Genomic DNA, 21,383 nt, shown 5'->3' with positions numbered 1-21,383 from the left:
CCGGATAGCCCACTCTTGCTCCTATTTCTCATGGTCTTATGTACCCAGTATGCCCCGCGGGGGAGAATGTGCCGCACCCAGACTACAAGAGTTCAGTGCGCAGGCGCAGACACTGGGTTTGGAGCATGCGCGGTGCGTATAATGGCGGAGGAGACACATTTTGGACAGGCTCCTCGGAAGTGTTCTTTTCAGCGGGACGGAGCGGAGTAATGGACCAGCGGGGAGCCGGGGAGGCTTCATAAACAACTGGTGCTCGCCGGAAGCCCGGAATAATAACCGGAATATCGGCGGTTGTAGGTTCGGGGCTTTCTCCCGGTCACAGGCTCAGGCTAACGGCGGCCATTTGTGTGCAGGAAGGCAGGGTCAGCGCTCCGCCATCTTGATTCAGTGAGTTGCACAGCGCATGCGCGGCCATGAACTCAGCCAGAGTCAGCACCTTCAGGGGAGGGGAACCAGTCAGTGCAGAACTGAACCCAGACAGAGTCAGCACCTTCATGGGAGGGGAACCAGTGAGTGCAGAACTGAACCCAGCCTGAGTCAGCATCTTCAGGGGAGGAGAAAGATGGAGGGGAGGGGAACCGGTATTGTAGAACTGATCCCAAATAGAGTCAGCATCTTTTAGGGGAGGGGAACCAGTGAGTGTGGAACTGAACCCAGACAGAGTCGGCACTTTCAGGGGAGAAGAGAGAGGGGAACAAGTGAATGCAGAACTGAACCCAGCCAGAGACAGCATCTTTAGGGGAGGAGAGGGTAGCCAGTGAGTTTGGAACTGAACCCAGTCAGTCAGCACCTTCACGAAAGGAGAGGGAGGGGAACAAGTGAGTGCGGAATTGAGCTCAGTCAAACTCAGCAACATCATAGGAGGAGAGAGCTGCGAGCGAAGGTAACCAGCGAGTCTATATCTGAACCCAGGCAGAGTCAGCATCTTCAGGGAAGGAGAGGGAGGGGAACCAGTGAGTGTAGAACTGAATACAGCCTGAGTCAGCAGCTTTAGGGGAGGAGAGAATTGTGAGGGAGGAGAACCAGTGAGTATAGAATTGAACCCAGACAGAGTCAGCACCTTTAGCAGAGGAGAGGGGAGCCAGTGAGCATGGAAGTGAAGCCAGCCACAGTCAGCACCTTAAGGGGAGAAGAGGGAGAGGAAGCAGTGATTGTAGAACTGATCCCAAACAGAGTCAGCAGCTTTAGGGGTGAAGAGGGAGGGGAATCAGTGAGTGTAGAACTAAACCCAGCCAGAGTCAGCACCTTCAGGGGAGGGGAACCAGTGACTGTGGAACTGAACCCAGCCAGAGTCAGCATCTTCAGGGGACGGGGATGGATTGGAACCAGTGAGTGCAAAACCGATTCCAGACAGAGTCAGCATCTTCAATGGAGGAGAGGGGAGCCAGTGCGTCTATATCTGAACCCAGCCAGAATCAGTACCGACAGGGAAGGAGCAGCAGGGGAACCAGTGAATGTAGAACTGAACCCAGCCAGAGTCAGCATCTTGAGGGGAGCGAGTGAGTGTAGAACTGAACGCAGTCAGAGCCAACATCTTCAGGGGAGGGATAGGGTGGGGAACCAGTGAGTCTGCACCTCGGCAGGACCGGAACCAATGTCCTAGGGGGAGTGTTTGCTAGTGCTGTTGGGGAGGAGTTAAACTAATATGGCAGGGGGATGGGAACCAATGCAGGGAGTCAGAGGGAAACAAAAAGGAGACAAAAGCAAAAGACAGAAAGGAGATGAGTAAAAGTGGAGGGCAGAGAAACCCAAGGCAAAAAACAAAAAGGGCCACTGAATATAAAGGGGCTGCAGGAGGGGTCAAAACTAAAAATCATGGTTTAAAAACTAGTATTAAAACACTCTACCTAAACTCACGCAGCATTCGAAATAAAGTAAATGAGTTGACGGCACAAATCATTACAAATGGGTATGATTTGGTGGCCATTACAGAAACGTGGTTGCAGGGTGGCCAAGACTGGGAATTAAACATACAGGGGTATCTGATGATTCGGAAAGATAGACAAGAAGGGAAAGGAGGTGGGGTAGCTCTGTTAATAAAGGATGATATCAGGGCAGTTGTGAGAGACGATAGTGGCTCTAATGAACAAAATGTTGAATCATTGTGGGTGGAGATTAGAGATAGTAAGGGGAAAAAGGTCACTGGTGAGCGTAGTTTATAGGCCCCCAAATAATAACTTCATGGTGGGGCGGGCAATAATCAAGGGAATAATGGAGACATGTGAAAAAGGAACAGCAGTAATCATGGGGGATTTTAACCTACATATCGATTGGTCAAATCAAATCGCACGGGGTAGCCTGGAGGAGGAATTCATAGAATGCATATGGGATTGTTTCTTAGAACAGTATGTTACAGAACCTACAAGGGAGCAAGCTATCTTAGATCTGGTCCTGTGTAATGAGACAGGAATAATAAACGATCTCCTAGTAAAAGATCCTCTCGGAATGAGTGATCACAGTATGGTTGAAATTGTAATACAGATTGAGGGTGAGGAAGTAGTGTCTCAAATGAGCGTACTATGCTTAAACAAAGGGGACTACAGTGGGATGAGGGCAGAGTTGGCTGAAGTAGACTGGAAACACAGACTAAACGGTGGCACAATTGAACAGTGGCGGACTTTTAAGGAGCTCTTTCATAGTGCTCAACAAAAATATATTCCAGTGAAAAAGGGCGGTAAGAGAAGGGATAACCAGCCGTGGATAACCAAGGAAATAAAGGAGAATATCAAATTAAAAACCAATGCGTATAAGGTGGCCAAGGTTAGTGGGAAAATAGAAGATTGGGAACATTTTAAACGACAGCAAAGAATGACTAAGAAAGCAATAAAGAAAGGAAAGATAGATTACGAAGGTAAACTTGCGCAAACATAAAAACGGATACCAAAAGCTTTTACAGATATATAAAACGGAAAAGAGTGACTTAAGTAAATGTTGGTCCCTTAGAAGATGAGAAGGGGGATTTAATAATGGGAAATATGGAAATGGCTGAGACCTTAAACAATTATTTTTCTTCAGTCTTCACAGTGGAAGACACAAAAACCATGCCAAAAATTGCTGGTCACAGGAATGTGGGAAGGGAGGACCTTGAGACAATCACTATCACTAGGGGGGTAGTGCTGGACAGGCTAATGGGACTCAAGGTAGACAAGTCCCCTGGTCCTGATGAAATGCATCTCAGGATATTAAAAGAGATGGCGGAAGTTATAGCAGATGCATTCGTTATAATCTATCAAAATTCTCTGGACGCTGGGGAGGTACCATCGGATTGGAAAGCAGCTTATGTAACGCCTCTATTTAAAAAAGGGGGCAGACAAAAGGCAGGTAACTATAGGCCGGTTAGTTTAACATCTGTAATAGGGAAAATTCTTGAAACTATCATTAAGGAAGAAATAGCGGGACATCTGGATAGGAATAGTGCAATCAAGCAGACGCAGCATGGATTCATGAAGGGGAAATCATGTTTAACTAATTTACTGGAATTGTTTGAGGATATAACGAGCATGGTGGATAGAGGTATACCGATGGATGTGGTGTATTTAGATTTTCAAAAGGCATTCGATAAGGTGCCACACAAAAGGTTACTGCAGAAGACAAAGGTACACGGAGTCAGTGGAAATGTATTAGCATGGATAGAGAATTGGCTGGCTAACAGAAAGCAGAGAGTCGGGATAAATGGGTCCTTTTCGGGTTGGAAATCGGTGGTTAGTGGTGTGCCACAGGGATCAGTGCTGGGACCACAACTGTTTACAATATACATAGATAACCTGGAAGAGGGGACAGAGTGTAGTGTAAAAAAATTTGCAGATGACACAAAGATTAGTGGGAAAGCGGGTTGTGTAGAGGACAGAGAGAGGCTGCAAAGAGATATAGATAGGTTAAGCGAATGGGCTAAGGTTTGGCAGATGGAATACAATGTCGGAAAGTGTGAGGTCATTCACCTTGAGAAAAAAAATCAGTAAAAGGGAATATTATTTGAATGGGGAGAAATTACAATGTGCTGCGGTAAAGAGGGACCTGGGGATCCTTGTGCATGAAACTCTTTTTGGGAGTAAACAAAAAACATTAAACCGTGCCCCCCCGATCTGGGGGAAACACCAACCATTTACAAGGCTTTTTTTCCCCCTTTTTTTTTCTCCAAGTGCCCCTTTTAAAGGGGAGGGGGACACTAAAAGCACTGGCAATTAAAACAAATTAACTTAAAAACATAAAATCAAATTAACATTTGGTTGCCGGGCGTGATGATGCACTCCAGTCCCTCCGGTGCCTCCTTGTGCATGAAACTCTTTGTGCATGAAACCCCAAAAAGTTAGTTTGCAGGTGCAGCAGGCAATCAGGAAGGCGAATGGAATGTTGGCCTTCATTGCAAGAGGGATGGAGTACAAAAGCAGGGAGGTCCTTCTGCAAATTGCATACAAATTGGCCAGAAATAGCAGCGAACCCGGGGACTGGGAGAAATTTAGAACTCAGCAGAGGAGGACAAAGGTTTTGATTAGGGCAGGGAAAATGGAGTACGAGAAGAAGCTTGCAGGGAACATTAAGGCGGATTGCAAAAGTTTCTATAGGTATGTAAAGAGAAAAAGGTTAGTAAAGACAAACGTAGGTCCCCTGCAGTCAGAATCAGGGGAAGTCATAACTGGGAACAAAGAAATGGCAGACCAATTGAACAAGTACTTTGGTTCGGTATTCACTAAGGAGGACACCAACAACCTTCCGGATATAAAAGGGGTCAGAGGGTCTAGTAAGGAGGAGGAACTGAGGGAAATCTTTATTAGTCGGGAAATTGTGTTGGGGAAATTGATGGGATTGAAGGCCGATAAATCCCCAGGGCCTGATGGACTGCATCCCAGAGTACTTAAGGAGGTGGCCTTGGAAATAGTGGATGCATTGACAGTCATTTTCCAACATTCCATTGACTCTGGATCAGTTCCTATGGAATGGAGGGTAGCCAATGTAACCCCACTTTTTAAAAAAGGAGGGAGAGAGAAAACAGGGAATTATAGACCGGTCAGCCTGACCTCAGTAGTGGGTAAAATGATGGAATCAATTATTAAGGATGTCATAGCAGTGCATTTGGAAAATGGTGACATGATAGGTCCAAGTCAGCATGGATTTGTGAAAGGGAAATCATGCTTGACAAACCTTCTGGAATTTTGTGAGGATGTTTCCAGTAAAGTGGACAAGGGAGAACCAGTTGATGTGGTATATTTGGACTTTCAGGAGGCTTTCGACAAGGTCCCACACAAGAGATTAATGTGCAAAGTTAAAGCATATGGGATTGGGGGTAGTGTGCTGACGTGGATTGAGAACTGGTTGTCAGACAGGAAGCAAAGAGTAGGAGTAAATGGGTACTTTTCAGAATGGCAGGCAGTGACTAGTGGGGTGCCGCAAGGTTCTGTGCTGGGGCCCCAGCTGTTTACATTGTACATTAACGATTTAGACGAGGGGATTAAATGTAGTATCTCCAAATTTGCAGATGACACGAAGTTGGGTGGCAGTGTGAGCTGCGAGGAGGATGCTATGAGGCTGCAGAGTGAATTGGATAGGTTAGGTGAGTGGACAAATGCATGGCAGATGAAGTATAATGTGGATAAATGTGAGGTTATCCACTTTGGTGGTAAAAACAGAGAGACAGACTATTATCTGAATGGTGACGGATTAGGAAAAGGGGAGGTGCAACGAGACCTGGGTGTCATGGTACATCAGTCATTGAAGGTTGGCATGCAGGTACAGCAGGCGGTTAAGAAAGCAAATGGCATGTTGGCCTTCATAGCGAGGGGATTTGAGTACAGGGGCAGGGAGGTGTTGCTACAGTTGTACAGGGCCTTGGTGAGGCCACACCTGGAGTATTGTGTACAGTTTTGGTCTCCTAACTTGAGGAAGGACATTCTTGCTATTGAGGGAGTGCAGCGAAGATTCACCAGACTGATTCCCGGGATGGTGGGACTGACCTATCAAGAAAGAATGGATCAACTGGGCTTGTATTCACTGGAGTTCAGAAGAATGAGAGGGGACCTCAGAAACGTTTAAAATTCTGACTGGTTTAGACAGGTTAGATGCAGGAAGAATGTTCCCAATGTTGGGGAAGTCCAGAACCAGGGGTCACAGTCTAAGAATAAGGGGTAAGCCATTTAGGACCGAGATGAGGAGAAACTTCTTCACCCAGAGAGTGGTGAACCTGTGGAATTCTCTACCACAGAAAGTAGTTGAGGCCAATTCACTAAATATATTCAAAAGGAAGTTAGATGAAGTCCTTACTATTCGGGGGATCAAGGGGTATGGCGAGAAAGCAGGAAGGGGGTACTGAAGTGCATGTTCAGCCATGAACTCATTGAATGGCGGTGCAGGCTAGAAGGGCTGAATGGCCTACTCCTGCACCTATTTTCTATGTTTCTATGTAACTGTATGGGGTATTGGTGTGGCCGCACCTGGAGTACTGCGTGCAGTTTTGGTCACCTTACTTAAGGAAGGATATACTGGCTTTAGAGGGGGTACAGAGACGATTCACTAGGCTGATTCCGGAGATGAGGCGGGGTTACCTTATGATGATAGATTGAGTAGACTGGGTCTTTACTCGTTGGAGTTCAGAAGGATGAGGGGTGATCTTATGGAAACATTTAAAATAATGAAAGGGATAGACAAGATAGAGGCACAGAGGTTGTTTCCACTGGTCAGGGAGACTCGAACTAGGGGGCACAGCCTCAAAATACGGGGGAGCCAATTTACAACCGAGTTGAGAAGGAATTTCTCCTCCCAGAGGGTTGTGAATCTGTGGAATTCTCTGCCCAAGGAAGCAGTTGAGGCTAGCTCATTGAATGTATTCAAGTCACAGATCGATAGATTTTTAACCAATAAGGGAATTAAAGGTTATGGGGAGCGGACGGGTAAGTGGAGCTGAGTCCACGGCCAGATCAGTCATGATCTTGTTGAATGGCGGAGCAGGCTCGAGGGGCAATATGGCCTACTCCTGTTCCTAATTCTTATGTTCTTATGAGTGTAGACCTGAACACGGCCAGAGTCAGCTCCTTTAGGAGAGGAGAACCAGTGAGTGTAGAACTGAACCCAGCCGGAGTCTGTACCTTCAGGGCAGGAGAGGGAGAGGCACCAGTGAGTGTAGAACTGAACCCAGCCAGTGTCAGCAGCTGCAGGTGAGGAGAAGGAAGTGTACCAGTGAGTGAGTGTATTTCTGAACCCAGCCAGAATTGGTGGTGAAAACTGGGAGTGGAGGAGAAACAGTCTAGAAATGTGCGATGGGTTTGGATTTCAGCACAGCAGAAGGGACAATGTGTGGGACAGGCATTTACAGCTTTGGAAGAACAAGAGAGGAAAGAATGTTCCATGGAAACTTGATGTGTCTATTCTGAATTTCTGTCTTGTACTGACAGTGATGAGTTTTGTTATCTCCTTTCACAGCTTTTTAGGTGGTTAGATTTTCAGACAGGAAACACAAATCAAACGTTGCGTCAAGATCTGACGGAGTCAATCGATTCATCAGGACCTGACTATCATCGGCCTTTGAAAGTGGAAGGAGGAATGTTTGTCTGTTCTGCCTGTGGGTAAAGATTTCAAATATCAGTGTGACTGGAAAAGCACCGAGACACACACACCCGAGTGAGTGTTCCAGTGCATTGACTGTGGAAAGAGCTTTAGCCAGTTGCACAGCCTGAATGAACATTGCACCATTCAAATTGCAGAGAAACTGTAAACGTGTTGTGTGCGTGGGTGAGGCTTCAACTGATCGTCCAAACATGGAGAGTCACAAGGATACCCGCACCACGGAGAAACCGTGGAAATGTGGTGAGTGTGGGAAGGGATTCAGAAAACCATGTGAGCTGGAAGTTCATCGACGCAGTCACACTGGGGAGAGGCCATTCACCTGCTGTGAGTGTGGGAAGGGATTCACTCGATTATCCCATCTACAGTCACACCAGCGAGTTCACACTGGGGAGAGGCCGTTCACCTGCTCTGAGTGTGGGAAGGCATTCACTCAGCCATCCACCCTGCTGAAACACCAGCGAATTCACACTATGGAGAGGCCATTCACCTGCTCTGAGTGTGGGAAGGGATTCACTCAGTCATCCCACCTGCGGACACACCAGCTAGTTCACACTGGGGAGAGGCCATTCACCTGCTCTGAGTGTGGGAAGGCATTCACTCAGTCATCCCACCTGCTGACACACCAGTTAGTTCACACTGGGGAGAGGCCATTCACCTGCTCTGAGTGTGGGAAGGCATTCACTCAGTCATCCACCCTGCTGAGACACCAGCGAGTTCACACTGGGGAGAGGCCGTTCACCTGCTCTGAGTGTGGGAAGGGATTCACTCGGTCAACCATCCTGCTGACACACCAGCGAGTTCACAAATGACTGCAGGGGTTGGAATCTGCTGTTATTACTGCTGTTAATAACAACCTGACTGAACCATGTTCATTCTGACAATTGGGGTTTGTTTCTGCTGATGTTAATAACCCTATAACTGGGCTGGACTTTAATATTCTGGATATATTACTGATTGTGTTCTCGGGGCTGCAGTGTCCATTTAAGAAACGCTGTGTGTTATCTTTCCCCTTAATTCAGCGACTCTCAACAGAAATTCAGTTTGGAATAAAATTATGAACGTTTACTTTAATTTTAAATTGATCTTTGGTATAAAATCTACAATCATGTCAAAGTTTCCATTGAATAAAATCTCCAATTAGAAAGAACTTGCTGACAATTCTTACTGACTTGCACATTACACACAGTGATCCCTCCATTATCCACCAGAAAGGGGAATGGGAATTGGTGGGGAATCCGTGTCCCCAAATGTTGCCCTTCCCGTCTGGTGCAGCAATCCCCTTGGCACGGGAATGGAGACAAGTCCAGACCTAAAGTGTGCGCAGTACTCCAGGTGTGGTCTTACCAATGCCCTGTGCAGTTGTAGCAGGACTTCCCTACTTTTATACCATCCCCCAGCATTCCATTTGCCTTCCTGATTACTTACTGTACCTGCATACTAACTTTTTGAGTTTCATGTCCAAGAACCCCCAGATCCTTCTGTACTACAGCATTTTGTAATTGTCACATTTGAATAATAATTTACTTTTTTATTTTTCTTACCAAAGAGGATAACCTGACATTTTACCACATTATAGTCCATCTGCCAGATTTTTGCCAGCTCATTGAGCCTATCTATATCCCTTTGTAGATTATTTGTGTCCTCCTTACAACTTGCTTTCCCACCCATCTTTGTATCATCAGAAAATTTGGCCGCGTTACACTCGGTCCCTTCATCCAAGTAACTAATATACATTGTGAATAGTTGAGGCCCCAGCACTGATCCCTGCGGCACCCCACTAGTTACTGATGGTCAACCAGACAATGAACCAGTTATCCCACCTCTCTGTTTTCTGTTAGTTAGCCAATCCTCTATCCATGCTGATATGTTACCCCCAACCCCAGGAACTTTTACCTTGTGCAGTAACCTTTTATGTGGCACCTTGTCAAATGCCTTCTGGAAGTTCAAATACACTGGTTCCCCTTTATCCACCCTGTTCATTACATCCTCAAAGAATTCCAGCAAATTTGTCAAACATGACTTCCCCTTCATAAATCCATGCTGACTCTGCTTGACCGAACTTTGTTTTTCCAAATGTCCTGCTACTGCTTCTTTAATAATGAACTCCAACACTTTCCCAACTACAGATGTTAGGCTAAGTAGTTTCCCGCTTTTTGTCTGCCTCCTTTTTTAAATAGGGGCGTTACATTTGCAGTTTTCCAATCTGCTGGGACCTACCCAGAATCCAAGGAATTTTGGTAAATTACAACCAGTGCATCCACTATCCCTGCCGCTACTTCTCTTCAGACACGAGGATGCAAACCACTCCTCTTGCCTCATAACCCTGCAAATCTTTCCAACTCAAATATTTATCTCTTTTGAAAGTAACATGTGAATCTGCTTCCATCACCCTTACAGGCAGTGCGTTACAGGCCATAACATCTGGCTGCTTAATTTTTCCCCCTCGTGTAGCATCTGGTTCATTTGCCAATCACTTTAAATCGGTGTCCTCTGGTTACCGAGCCTTCTGACACTGAAAATTGTTTCTCCTTATTAAGAGAGTTGATGGGCTGGAGGAGGTTACAGAGATAGTGAGGGGCGAGGCCTTGATGGGACTTGGACATAGAGTATTTTAAAGGTTGAGGCCACCAGCTGTCTCTCCCAGTGCAGAATGTGACTCACTGCTAACAGGAAAGGTTTTTGTTTAATGACTAAAGATGCATAATGAGGGTAAATCAATCTCTGTACCTTTTAACTAACAGCAACACAGACCCCCGACACTGTAAATTGTTTCTCATTATAGAAGCATAGAAATTTACAGCATGGAAAGAGGCCATTTAGGCCCATCGTGTCTGCGCAGGCCGACAGAGAGCTATCCAGCCTAATCCCACTTTCCAGCTCTTTGTCCGTAGCCTTGTAGGTTACAGTACTTCAAGTATACATCCAAGTACTTTTTAAATGTGATGAGGGTTTCTGCCTCTACCAACCTTTCAGGCAGTGAGTACCAGACCCTACACCACTCTCTAGGTGAAGAAATTTCCCCTCTAATCCTCCTACCAATTACTTTAAATCTATGCCCCCTGGTTGTTGACCCCCCTCTGCAAACGGAAATAGGTCCTTCCTATGCACTCTATTTAGACCCCTCATAATTTTATACACCTCAATAACGTCTCCCTTCAGTCTCCTCTGTTCCAAAGAAAACAAACCCAAACTATTAAGAGGATTGCTGGGCTGGAGGAGGCTACAGAGATAGACAGGGGTGATACTTTGGAGGAATTTCAACAAGTGGAGGAGTATTTTAAAGGCTGAAACCACCAGCCATCTCCTCCAGCACAGAATGTGACTCACTACCAATAGGAAGGCTGTTACTTTACTACGAATGCATAATGAGGGGAAATCAATCTCTGTTCCTTTAACTAACACTGACATGCTAAGAGGGAAATGAATGATCATTTCAATTTTTATTCGACTTGGCATTGAAGTGCCTGGAACTCATAATAGGAACTCCAGGGAAACAAAATACTGACAAATGTTCACCTCTTATGTTGTCAAAACAAACCTCGATTTAACTGTGAAAAGATAAATTCTTTAAGAGGGGTTCACACTGACTCACCTGACAGTCCGACTCAGGATCCAACCCTCAATCAGCGCGATTGGTCGCAGAACACGCTGCTGCCTTGGCCCACCTGTCATGTATTATACAGGTTGCCTGGGGTTGCATACTACCAGCAGACGGCTTACCTGTTGGAGTCCTAAGGGATCCCAGCATCCCTTAGGAGCACTGTATATAAGCAGGTCTCCCACACTGTACCAGCACTCTGGAGTCTGAATAAAGGAGTTTAGGTCACAGTTACTCATTGTCATATAAATTAGCCAGAAAAAGCAGCAAACTGGAGGACTGGGAGAAATTTAGAATTCAGCAGAGGAGGATAAAGGGTTTAATTAAGAGGGGGAAGCTTGCTGGAAACATAAAAACTGACTGCAAAAGCGTCCATAGATATGTGAAGAGAAAAAGATTAGTGAAGACAAACGTAGATCCCTTGCAGTCGGATTCGGGTGAATTTATAATGGGGAACAAAGAAATGGCTGACCAATTGAACAAATACTTTGGTTCTGTCTTCACAAAGGAAGACACAAATAACCTTCTGGATGTACCAGGGGACCGAGGGGCTAAAGAAGGAGGAACTGAAGGATATCCTTATTAGGCGGGAAATTGTGTTTGGGAAATTGACGGGATTGAAGGCCGATAAATCCCCAAGGCCTGATAGTCTACATCCCAGAGTAATTAAGGAAGTGTCCCTAGAAATAGCGGATGCATTGGTAATTTTCCAACAGTCTATCGACTCTGTATCAGTTCGTATGGACTGCAGGGTTGCTACTGTAACACCACTTTTTTTTAAAAAAGGAGGGAGAGAGAAAACGGGTAATTATAGACCAGTTAGCCTGACATCAGTAGTGGGGAAAATGTTGGAATCAATCATTAAGGATGAAATAGCAGTGCATTTGGAAAGCAGTGATAGATTGGTCCAAGTCAGCATGGATTTATGAAAGGGAAATCATGCTTGACAAATCTTCTGGATTTTTTTGAGCATGTAACTAGTAGAGTGGACAAGGGACAACCAGTGGATGTGGTGTATTTGGACTTTCAAAAGGCTTTGACAAGGTCCCACACAAGAGATTGGTGTGCAAAATTAAAGCACATGGTATTGGGGGTAATGTACTGATGAGGATAGAGAACTGATTGGCAGACAGAAAGCAGAGAGTTGGGATAAACGGGTCCTTTTCAGAATAGCAGACAGTGATTAGTGGAGTGCCGCAGGGCTCAGTGCTGGGACCCCAGCTCTTTACAATATATATTAATGATTTAGATGATGGAATTGAGTGCAAAATTACCAAGTTTGCAGATGACACTAAACTGGGTGGCGGTGTGAGCTGTGAGGAGGATGCTAAGAGGCGGCAGGGTGACTTGGACAGGTTAGGCGAGTGGGCAAGTACATAGCAGATGCAGTATAATGTGGATAAATGTGAGGTTATCCACTTTGGGGGCAAAAACACGAAGGCAGAATATTATCTGAATGGCGGCAGATTAGGAAAAGGGAAGATGCAGCGAGATCTGGGTGTCATGGTTCATCAGTCAGTGAAAGTTGGCATGCAGGTACAGCAGGCGGTGAAGAAGGCAAATGGTATGTTGGCCGTCATAGCAAGGGGATTTTAGTATAGGAGCAGGGAAGTCTTACTGCAGTTCTACAGGGCCTTGGTGAGGCTCCACCTGGAATATTGTGTTCAGTTTTGGTCTCCTAATCTGATGAAGGATGTTCTTGCTATTGAGGGAGTGCAGCGAAGGTTCACCAGACTGGTTCCAGGGATGGTTGGACTGACATATGAGGAGAGACTGGATCAACTGGGCCTTTATACACTGGAGTTTAGAAGGATGAGGGGATCTAATAGAAACATGTAAGATTCTGATGGGACTGGACAGCTTAGATGCGGGAAGAATGTTCCCAATGTTGGGGAAGTCCAGAACCAGGGGACACAGACTTAGGATAAAGGGCAGGCCATTTAGGACTGATATGAGGAGAAACTTCTTCACCCAGAGAGCTGTTAACCTGTGGAATTTCCTACTGCAGAGAGTTGTTGATGCCAGTTCATTGGATATATTCAAGAAGGAGTTAGATATGGCCCTTACGGCTAAAGGGATCAAGGGGTATGGAGAGAAAGCAGGAAAGGGGTACTGAAGGAATGATCAGCCATGATCTTATTGAATGGTTGTGCAGGCTCGAAGGGCCGAATGGCCTACTCCTGCACCTATTTTCTATGTTTCTATGTCTACAGTACTCAGTTGCATTACTTTATTATGAGCATAACAATTGGCGACGAGATAATGAACAACCACGCGAACAATCATGGAACACTGTTGGTCTCGTGTAGAAATTCTCAGAAGGGGATGATTGAGAGGCCTTCATGGAGTGACTCGACAAATACTCTGTAGTCAACGAGCTAGAAGCAGATAATAACACTGCCAAACGAGGGCCGATCCTCCTCACCGTCTGCGGGGCAACAACCTATGGCCTCATGAAGAATCTTCTCGCTCCGGTGAAACCAACAACCAAATCCTATGAAGAACTGTGTACGCTGGTCCGAACGCACCTAAATCCGAAGGAAAGCGTTCTGATGGCAAGGTATCAATTCTCCATGTGTCAGTGGTCTGAAGGCCAGGAAGTGGCAAGCTACATCGCCGAACCTTTAAGGCGCCTTGCAGGACATTGGAATTCGATGGATTCCTTGAGCAAATGCTTAGAGACTTTTTGTGCTTGGCATTGGCCATAAGGTTATCCTTCGCAAACTGTTGACTGTTGAAACACCGAATCTGAGCAAAGCCATAACGATAGCCCAGGCATTTATGGCCACCAATGATAACACTAAACGAATTTCACAGCATAAAGAGTTTTGGCAAGTACTGTACACAAAGTAATGTCCTTTTCAGGCAGAAATGGATATGGCAGAATGTACACGCCTGCAGCTGCACGACCTCAGATGACCCAGAGTCTGCCATCAATCATTAATGCAAGGCAGTTAACACCTTGATGTTGCTGTGAAGGTGATCATCGAGCCCATCAATGCCGCTTCAAACACTATGTGTGCAAAGGCTGTGGAACAATGGGACACCTCCAGCGAATGTGCAGATGAGCTGCAAACCCTGCAAACCACCATGTTGCGGAGGAGAACAGATCCATGGTGGATCAGGCTGAACTAGAGACTAGAACCAAGGAGGCAGAAGTGTACAGGGTACACACCTTCACCAGGAAATGGCCACCGATCATGCTAAAAGTCAAACTGGATGGAATTCCAGTATCCATGGAACTGGACTCGGGTGCGAGTCAGTCTATCATGAGCAAAAAGGCCTTTGACAGGCTGTGGTGCAACAAGGCACACAGGCCCAAGATTAGCTCCATTCATACCAAGGTAAGAACTTACACTAAAGAGCTGATCCCTGTAATTGGCAGCGCAGCAGTAAAAGTCTCCTATGATGGAGCAGTGCACGAACTGTCACTATGGATTGCACCAGGAGATAGCCCCACGCTGTTCGGCAGAAGCTGGCTGGGAAAAATCCGCTGGAACTGGGACAGCATCCGAGCGCTCTCATCTGTTGATGACGCCTCATGTGCCCAGGTTCTGAGCAAGTTCCTGTCATTGTTTGAGCCAGGCATCGGAAGTTTCTTGGGGTCAAAGGGACAGATCCACTTGGTACCCGGTACACAACCCATCCACCAAAAGGCACAGGCGGTACCATATATGATGCGAGAGAAAGTGGAAATTGAGCTGGACAGGCTGCAATGAGAAGACATCATTGCGCCGGTAGAGTTCAATGAGTGGGCCAGCCCTATTATTCTGGTTCTCAAAGGCGACGGCACGATCAGAATTTGTGGGGACTAGAAAGTAACGATTGACTGTTTTTTGCTACAGGACCAGTACCCGCTACCCAAGGCAGATGACCTATTTGTGACTCTGGCTGGAGGAAAGAAGTTCGCCAGGTTGGACCTGATCTCAGCCTACATGACGCAGGAGCTGGCGGAATCTTCGAAAGGCCTCACCTGCATCAACACGCACAAAGGTTTGTTCATCTACAATAGGTGCCCATTTGAGATTCGATCGGCCGCAGCAATTTTCCAAAGGAACATGGAAAGTGTGCTACAGTTGGTTCCACACATCGTGGTTTTCCAGGACGACGTACTGGTCACAGGTCGGGACACCGTCGAACACTTGCAGAACATGGAAGAGGTTCTAAGTCGGCTAGATCATGTGGGACTCAGGTTGAAATGCGCAAAGTGTGTTTACCTGGCACCAGAGGTCGAGTTCTTAGGGAGAAGAATTACGGCAGATGGCATCAGACCCACCGACGCCAAGACGGAGGCCATCAAGAATGCGACAAGACCACAGAACATGACAGAGCTGCCGTCATTCAGGGGACTCCTCAACTATTTCGGTAATTTCCTACCTGGGTTAAGCACCTTGCTAGAACCTCTACATGTGCTATGCAAGGGAGATGACTGGGTATGGGGTAAATCACAAGAGGCTGCTTTTGAGAAAGCCAGAAATCGTTATGTTCCAACAAACTGTTTGTCTTGTATAACCCATGTAAACGCTTAGTGCTAGCTTGCAATGCATCTTCTTACAGGATCGGGTGTGTGTTACAACAAGCTAACAAATCGGGAACATTGCAACCGGTCGCCTATGCATCCAAGAGTTTGTCCAAGGCCGAAAGGGTCTATAGCATGATTGAACAAGAAGCTCTGGCATGCATTTACGGGGTGAAAAAAATGCACCAGTATTTGTTTGGTCTCATGTTTGAGCTGGAAACTGACCATAAGCCGCTCATATCGCTATTCTCAGAGAGCAAAGGGATTAATACCATTGCCTCTGCCCGCATCCAAACATGGGCACTCATGCAGGCTGCATACAACTATGTAATCCACCACAGACCAAGCAGAGAAATGCGCTGATGCTCTCAGTCAGCTACTATTGCCCACCACCGGGGTGGAAATGGCAAAGCCTGCAACTTGCTCTTGGTGATGGATGCATTTGAAAATGAAAAGTCACCCGTTAGATCGAGAGCCAGCGGCAGTTGGTGAGAGGGGAGCGACCTATCAAAAGCCCAGCGGGAGATCGAGAGCCAGCGGCAGTTGGTGAGAGGGGCGCGACCTATCAAAAGCATACCGGTGCAGCTACAGCGGGAGAGAAAGCAAAATAGAAGTGGAAGGGAATCAAAAAGTGACATCACAGCCAATGGGGTAAGTGATTGCCTGGTGATTGGTGAGTAGCTTTTCTTTTTCTTTTTTATATCAGTAAGTGAACTTTAGCATTGTTACTACCAATTTAAGTGTATCTAACGGTTAAGACATGGCAGGAGAGCTCGGTCACGTGATATGCTCCTCCTCTACCATGTGGGAACTCGGGGACACTTCCGGTGTCCCTGGGCACTACGTGTGTGGGAAGTGTATCCGCCTCGAGCTCTTGATGGTCCGCGTTGCGGAATTGGAGCTGAGGGTGGATTCACTCTGGAGCATCCACGATGCTGAGAATGACGTGAGTATCACGTGTAGTGAGTTGGTCTTACCGCAGGAGAAGGGTCCACAGCCAGATAGGGAATGGAAGACCAGCAGGAAGAGTAGTGCAAGAAAGATAGTGCAGAGGTCCCCTGTGGTCATCCCCCTGCAAAACAGATACACTGCTTTGAGTACTGTTGGGGGGGATGACTCATCAGGGGAGGGCAGCAGCAGCCAAGTTCATGGCACTGTGGCTGGCTCTGCTGCACAGAAGGGCAGGAAAAAGATTGGGAGTGCGATAGTGATAGGGGATTCGATGATGAGGGGAATAGATAGGCGTTTCTGCGGCCGCAACCGAGACTCCAGGATGGTATGTTGCCTCCCTGGTGCAAGGGTCAAGGATGTCTCGGAGCGGGTGCAGGACATTCTGAAATGGGAGGGAGAACAGCCAGTTGTCGTGGTGCACATTGGTACCAACGACATAGGTAAAAAAAAGGGATGAGGTCCTACGAAAAGAATTTAAGGAGCTAGGAGCTAAATTAAAAAGTAGGACCTCAAAAGTAGTAATCTCGGGATTGCTACCAGTGCCACATGCTAGTCAGAGTAGGAATCGCAGGATAACACAGATGAATACGTGGCTTGAGCAGTGGTGCAGCAGGGAGGGATTCAAATTCCTGGGGCATTGGAACCGGTTCTGGGGGAGGTGGGACCAGTAAAAACCGGACGGTCTGCACCTGGCCAGGACCAGAACCAATGTCCTAGGGGGAGTGTTTGCTAGTGCTGTTGGGGAGGAGTTAAACTAATATTGCAGGGGGATGGGAACCTATGCAGGGAGACAGAGGGAGACAAAAATGAGGCAAAAGCAAAAGACAGAAAGGAGATGAGGAAAAGTGGAGGGCAGAGAAACCCAAGGCAAAGAACAAAAAGGGCCACTGTACAGCAAAATTCTAAAAGGACAAAGGGTGTTAAAAAAGCAAGCCTGAAGGCTTTGTGTCTTAATGCAAGGAGTATCCGCAATAAGGTGGATGAATTAAGTGTGCAAATAGATGTTAACAAATATGATGTGATTGGGATTACGGAGACGTGGCTCTAGGATGATCAGGGCTGGGAACTCAACATCCAGGGGTATTCAACATTCAGGAAGGATAGAATAAAAGGAAAAGGAGGTGGGGTAGCATTGCTGGTTAAAGAGGAGATTAATGCAATAGTTAGGAAAGACATTAGCTTGGATGATGTGGAATCTATATGGGTAGAGCTGCAGAACACTAAAGGGCAAAAAACGTTAGTGGGAGTTGTGTACAGACCTCCAAACAGTAGTAGTGATGTTGGGGAGGGCATCAAACAGGAAATTAGGAGTGCATGCAATAAAGGTGCAGCAGTTATAATGGGTGACTTTAATATGCACATAGATTGGGCTAGCCAAACTGGAAGCAATACGGTGGAGGAGGATTTCCTGGAGTGCATAAGGGATGGTTTTCTAGACCAATATGTCGAGGAACCAACTAGGGGGGAGGCCATCTTAGACTGGGTGTTGTGTAATGAGAGAGGATTAATTAACAATCTCATTGTGCGAGGTCCCTTGGGGAAGAGTGACCATAATATGGTGGAATTCTGCATTTGGAGGGAGAATGAAACAGTTAATTCAGAGACCATGGTCCAGAACTTAAAGAAGGGTAACTTTGAAGGTATGAGGCATGAATTGGCTGAGATAGATTGGCGAATGATACTTAAGGGGTTGACTGTGGATGGGCAATGGCAGACATTTAGAGACCGCATGGATGAATTACAACAATTGTACATTCCTGTCTGGCGTAAAAATAAAAAAGGGAAGGTGGCTCAACCGTGGCTATCTCGGGAAATCAGGGATAGTATTAAAACCAAGGAAGTGGCATACAAATTGGCCAGAAATAGCAGCGAACCTGGGGACTGGGAGAAATTTAGAACTCAGCAGAGGAGGACAAAGGGTTTGATTAGGGCAGGGAAAATGGAGTACGAGAAGAAGCTTGCAGGGAACATTAAGGCGGATTGCAAAAGTTTCTATAGGTATGTAAAGAGAAAAAGGTTAGTAAAGACAAACGTATGTCCCCTGCAGTCAGAATCAGGGGAAGTCAGAACGGGGAACAAAGAAATGGCAGACCAATTGAACAAGTACTTTGGTTCAGTATTCACTAAGGAGGACACAAACAACCTTCCGGATATAAAAGGGGTCAGAGGGTCTAGTAAGGAGGAGGAACTGAGGGAAATCTTTATTAGTCGGGAAATTGTGTTGGGGAAATTGATGGGATTGAACCCGATAAATCCCCAGGGCCTGATGGACTGCATCCCAGAGTACTTAAGGAGGTGGCCTTGGAAATAGCGTATGCATTGACAGTCATTTTCCAACATTCCATTGACTCTGGATCAGTTCCTATCGAGTGGAGGGTAGCCAATGTAACCCCACTTTTTAAAAAAGGAGGGAGAGAGAAAGCAGGGAATTATAGACCGGTCAGCCTGACCTCAGTAGTGGGTAAAATGATGGAATCAATTATTAAGGATGTCATAGCAGCGCATTTGGAAAATGGTGACATGATAGGTCCAAGTCAGCATGGATTTGTGAAAGGGAGATTATGCTTGACAAATCTTCTGGAATTTTTTGAGGATGTTTCCAGTAAAGTGGACAAAGGAGAACCAGTTGATGTGGTATATTTGGACTTTCAGAAGGCTTTCGACAAGGTTCCACACAGGAGATTAATGTGCAAAGTTAAAGCACATGGGATTGGGGGTAGTGTGCTGACGTGGATTGAGAACTGGTTGTCAGACAGGAAGTAAAGAGTAGGAGTAAATGGGTACTTTTCAGAATGGCAGGCAGTGACTAGTGGGGTACCGCAAGGTTCTGTGCTGGGGCCCCAGCTGTTTACATTGTACATTAATGATTTAGACGAGGGGATTAAATGTAGTATCTCCAAATTTGCGGATGACACTAAGTTGGGTGGCAGTGTGAGCTGCGAGGAGGATGCTATGAGGCTGCAGAGTGACTTGGATAGGTTAGGTGAGTGGGCAAATGCGTGGCAGATGAAGTATAATGTGGATAAATGTGAGGTTATCCACTTTGGTGGTAAAAACAGAGATACAGACTATTATCTGAATGGTGACAGATTAGTAAGGGGGAAGGTGCAGTGAGACCTGGGTGTCATGGTACATCAGTCATTGAAGGTTGACATGCAGGTACAGCAGGCGGTTAAGAAAGCAAATGGCATGTTGGCCTTCATAGCGAGGGAATTTGAGTACAGGGGCAGGGAGGTGTTGCTACAGTTGTATAGGGCCTTGGTGAGGCCACACCTGGAGTATTGTGTACAGTTTTGGTCTCCTAACTTGAGGAAGGACGTTCTTGCTATTGAGGGAGTGCAGCGAAGATTCACCAGACTGATTCCCGGGATGGTGGGACTGACCTATCAAGAAAGACTGGATCAACTGGGCTTGTATTGACTGGAGTTCAGAAGAGTGAGAGGGGACCTCATAGAAACGTTTAAAATTCTGACGGGTTTGGACAGGTTGGATGCAGGAAGAATGTTCCCAATGTTGGGGAAGTCCAGAACCAGGGGTCACAGTCTAAGGATAAGGGGTAAGCCATTTAGGACCGAGATGAGGAGAAACTTCTTCACCCAGAGAGTGGTGAACCTGTGGAATTCTCTACCACAGAAAGTAGTTGAGGCCAATTCACTAAACATATTCAAAAGGGAGTTTGATGAAGTCCTTACTACTCGGGGGATCAAGGGGTATGGCGAGAAAGCAGGAAGGGGGTACTGAAGTTTCATGTTCAGCCATGAACTCCTTGAATGGCGGTGCGGGCTGGAAGGGCTGAATGGCCTGCTCCTGCACCTATTTTCTATGTTTCTATGTTTCTATGTTACCGCCTGCCAGATCAGGACCTGGACCAGCCAGGATCCTTTACTGTCCCTTGTAAAAAACAGTGTCCTCCATGGGAGCTAGTAGAGCATCCCAGCGGAGATGCATGAAGAGATCAAGCCTTTCCAGCGGTGCAACGACGAAATGTCCATACAGGCGGACTCTCTTTTGTGGGGTAATCGCGTGGTTTTGCCTAAGAAAGGCAGGGAAATGTTCATACACGATCTACACAGTACCCACCCAGGCATAGTAATGATGAAAGCTATAGCCAGATCCCATGTGTGGTGGCCCGGCATCGACGCAGACTTAGAGTCATGCGTGCGCCAATGCAACACTTGCTCTCAACTGAGCAATACACCCAGAGAGGCACCGCTAAGTTTGTGGTCATGGCCCTCCAAACCATGGTCGAGGATCCACAATGACTTTGCAGGCCCGTTCCTAGGCAAAATGTTTTTGGTTGTTGTGGATGCTTAAAAATGGATTGAATGTGTAATATTGTCTGTAAGCACATCCACTGCCACCATCGAAAGCCTTCAAGCCATATTTGCCACACAGTCTGCCCGATGTCCTTGTCAGCGACAATGGGTCGTATATCACCAGTGCTGAATTCAAGGAATTCATGACCCGCAATGGGATCAAGCACATCACATCTGCCCCGTTCAAGCCCACATCCAACGGTCAGGCAGAACGGGCAGTGCAGACCATCAAGCAAAGTTTGAAATGCTTATCGGAAGGCTCCCTGCAGACCCGCCTGTCCCAAGTCCTGCTCAGCTACTGCACCAGACCCCTCTCACTCATGGGGGTTCCCCCAGCCAAACTGCTCATGAAAAGGGCGCTCAAAACAAGGCTCTCTCTTGTCCACCCTGATCTCCATGATCACATCGAGGACAGATGGCATCAATGAAGCAGGTACCATGATCA

General features: G+C 46.5%; 2 protein-coding genes across 3 annotated transcripts in view; one reads left to right on the top strand and one right to left on the bottom strand.

Moving 5' to 3' along the window:
* Positions 1–21,383, bottom strand: part of LOC139248866 (zinc finger protein 235-like) — a 161,450-nt gene that overhangs the window by 83,240 nt on the left and 56,827 nt on the right. The window lies entirely within an intron of this gene.
* Positions 262–8,606, top strand: LOC139248871 (zinc finger protein 239-like). The gene is made up of 2 exons (XM_070872223.1): positions 262–387; positions 7,411–8,606. Exon 2 carries the CDS (start codon positions 7,665–7,667, stop codon positions 8,361–8,363), a length of 699 nt encoding a protein of 232 aa, XP_070728324.1. The 5' UTR covers positions 262–387; positions 7,411–7,664; the 3' UTR covers positions 8,364–8,606.

This window comes from Pristiophorus japonicus, unplaced genomic scaffold, assembly GCF_044704955.1.
Source record: "Pristiophorus japonicus isolate sPriJap1 unplaced genomic scaffold, sPriJap1.hap1 HAP1_SCAFFOLD_298, whole genome shotgun sequence".
In the NCBI taxonomy this organism is placed as follows: Eukaryota; Metazoa; Chordata; class Chondrichthyes; family Pristiophoridae; genus Pristiophorus; species Pristiophorus japonicus.
This window is presented reverse-complemented; position numbering and strand designations above follow the sequence as displayed.

What these genes read in the sequence shown, in the direction of transcription:
- LOC139248871 (XM_070872223.1), top strand. Translation starts at nt 7,665, where the DNA reads ATGAACATTGCACCATTCAAATTGCAGAGAAACTGTAAACGTGTTGTG.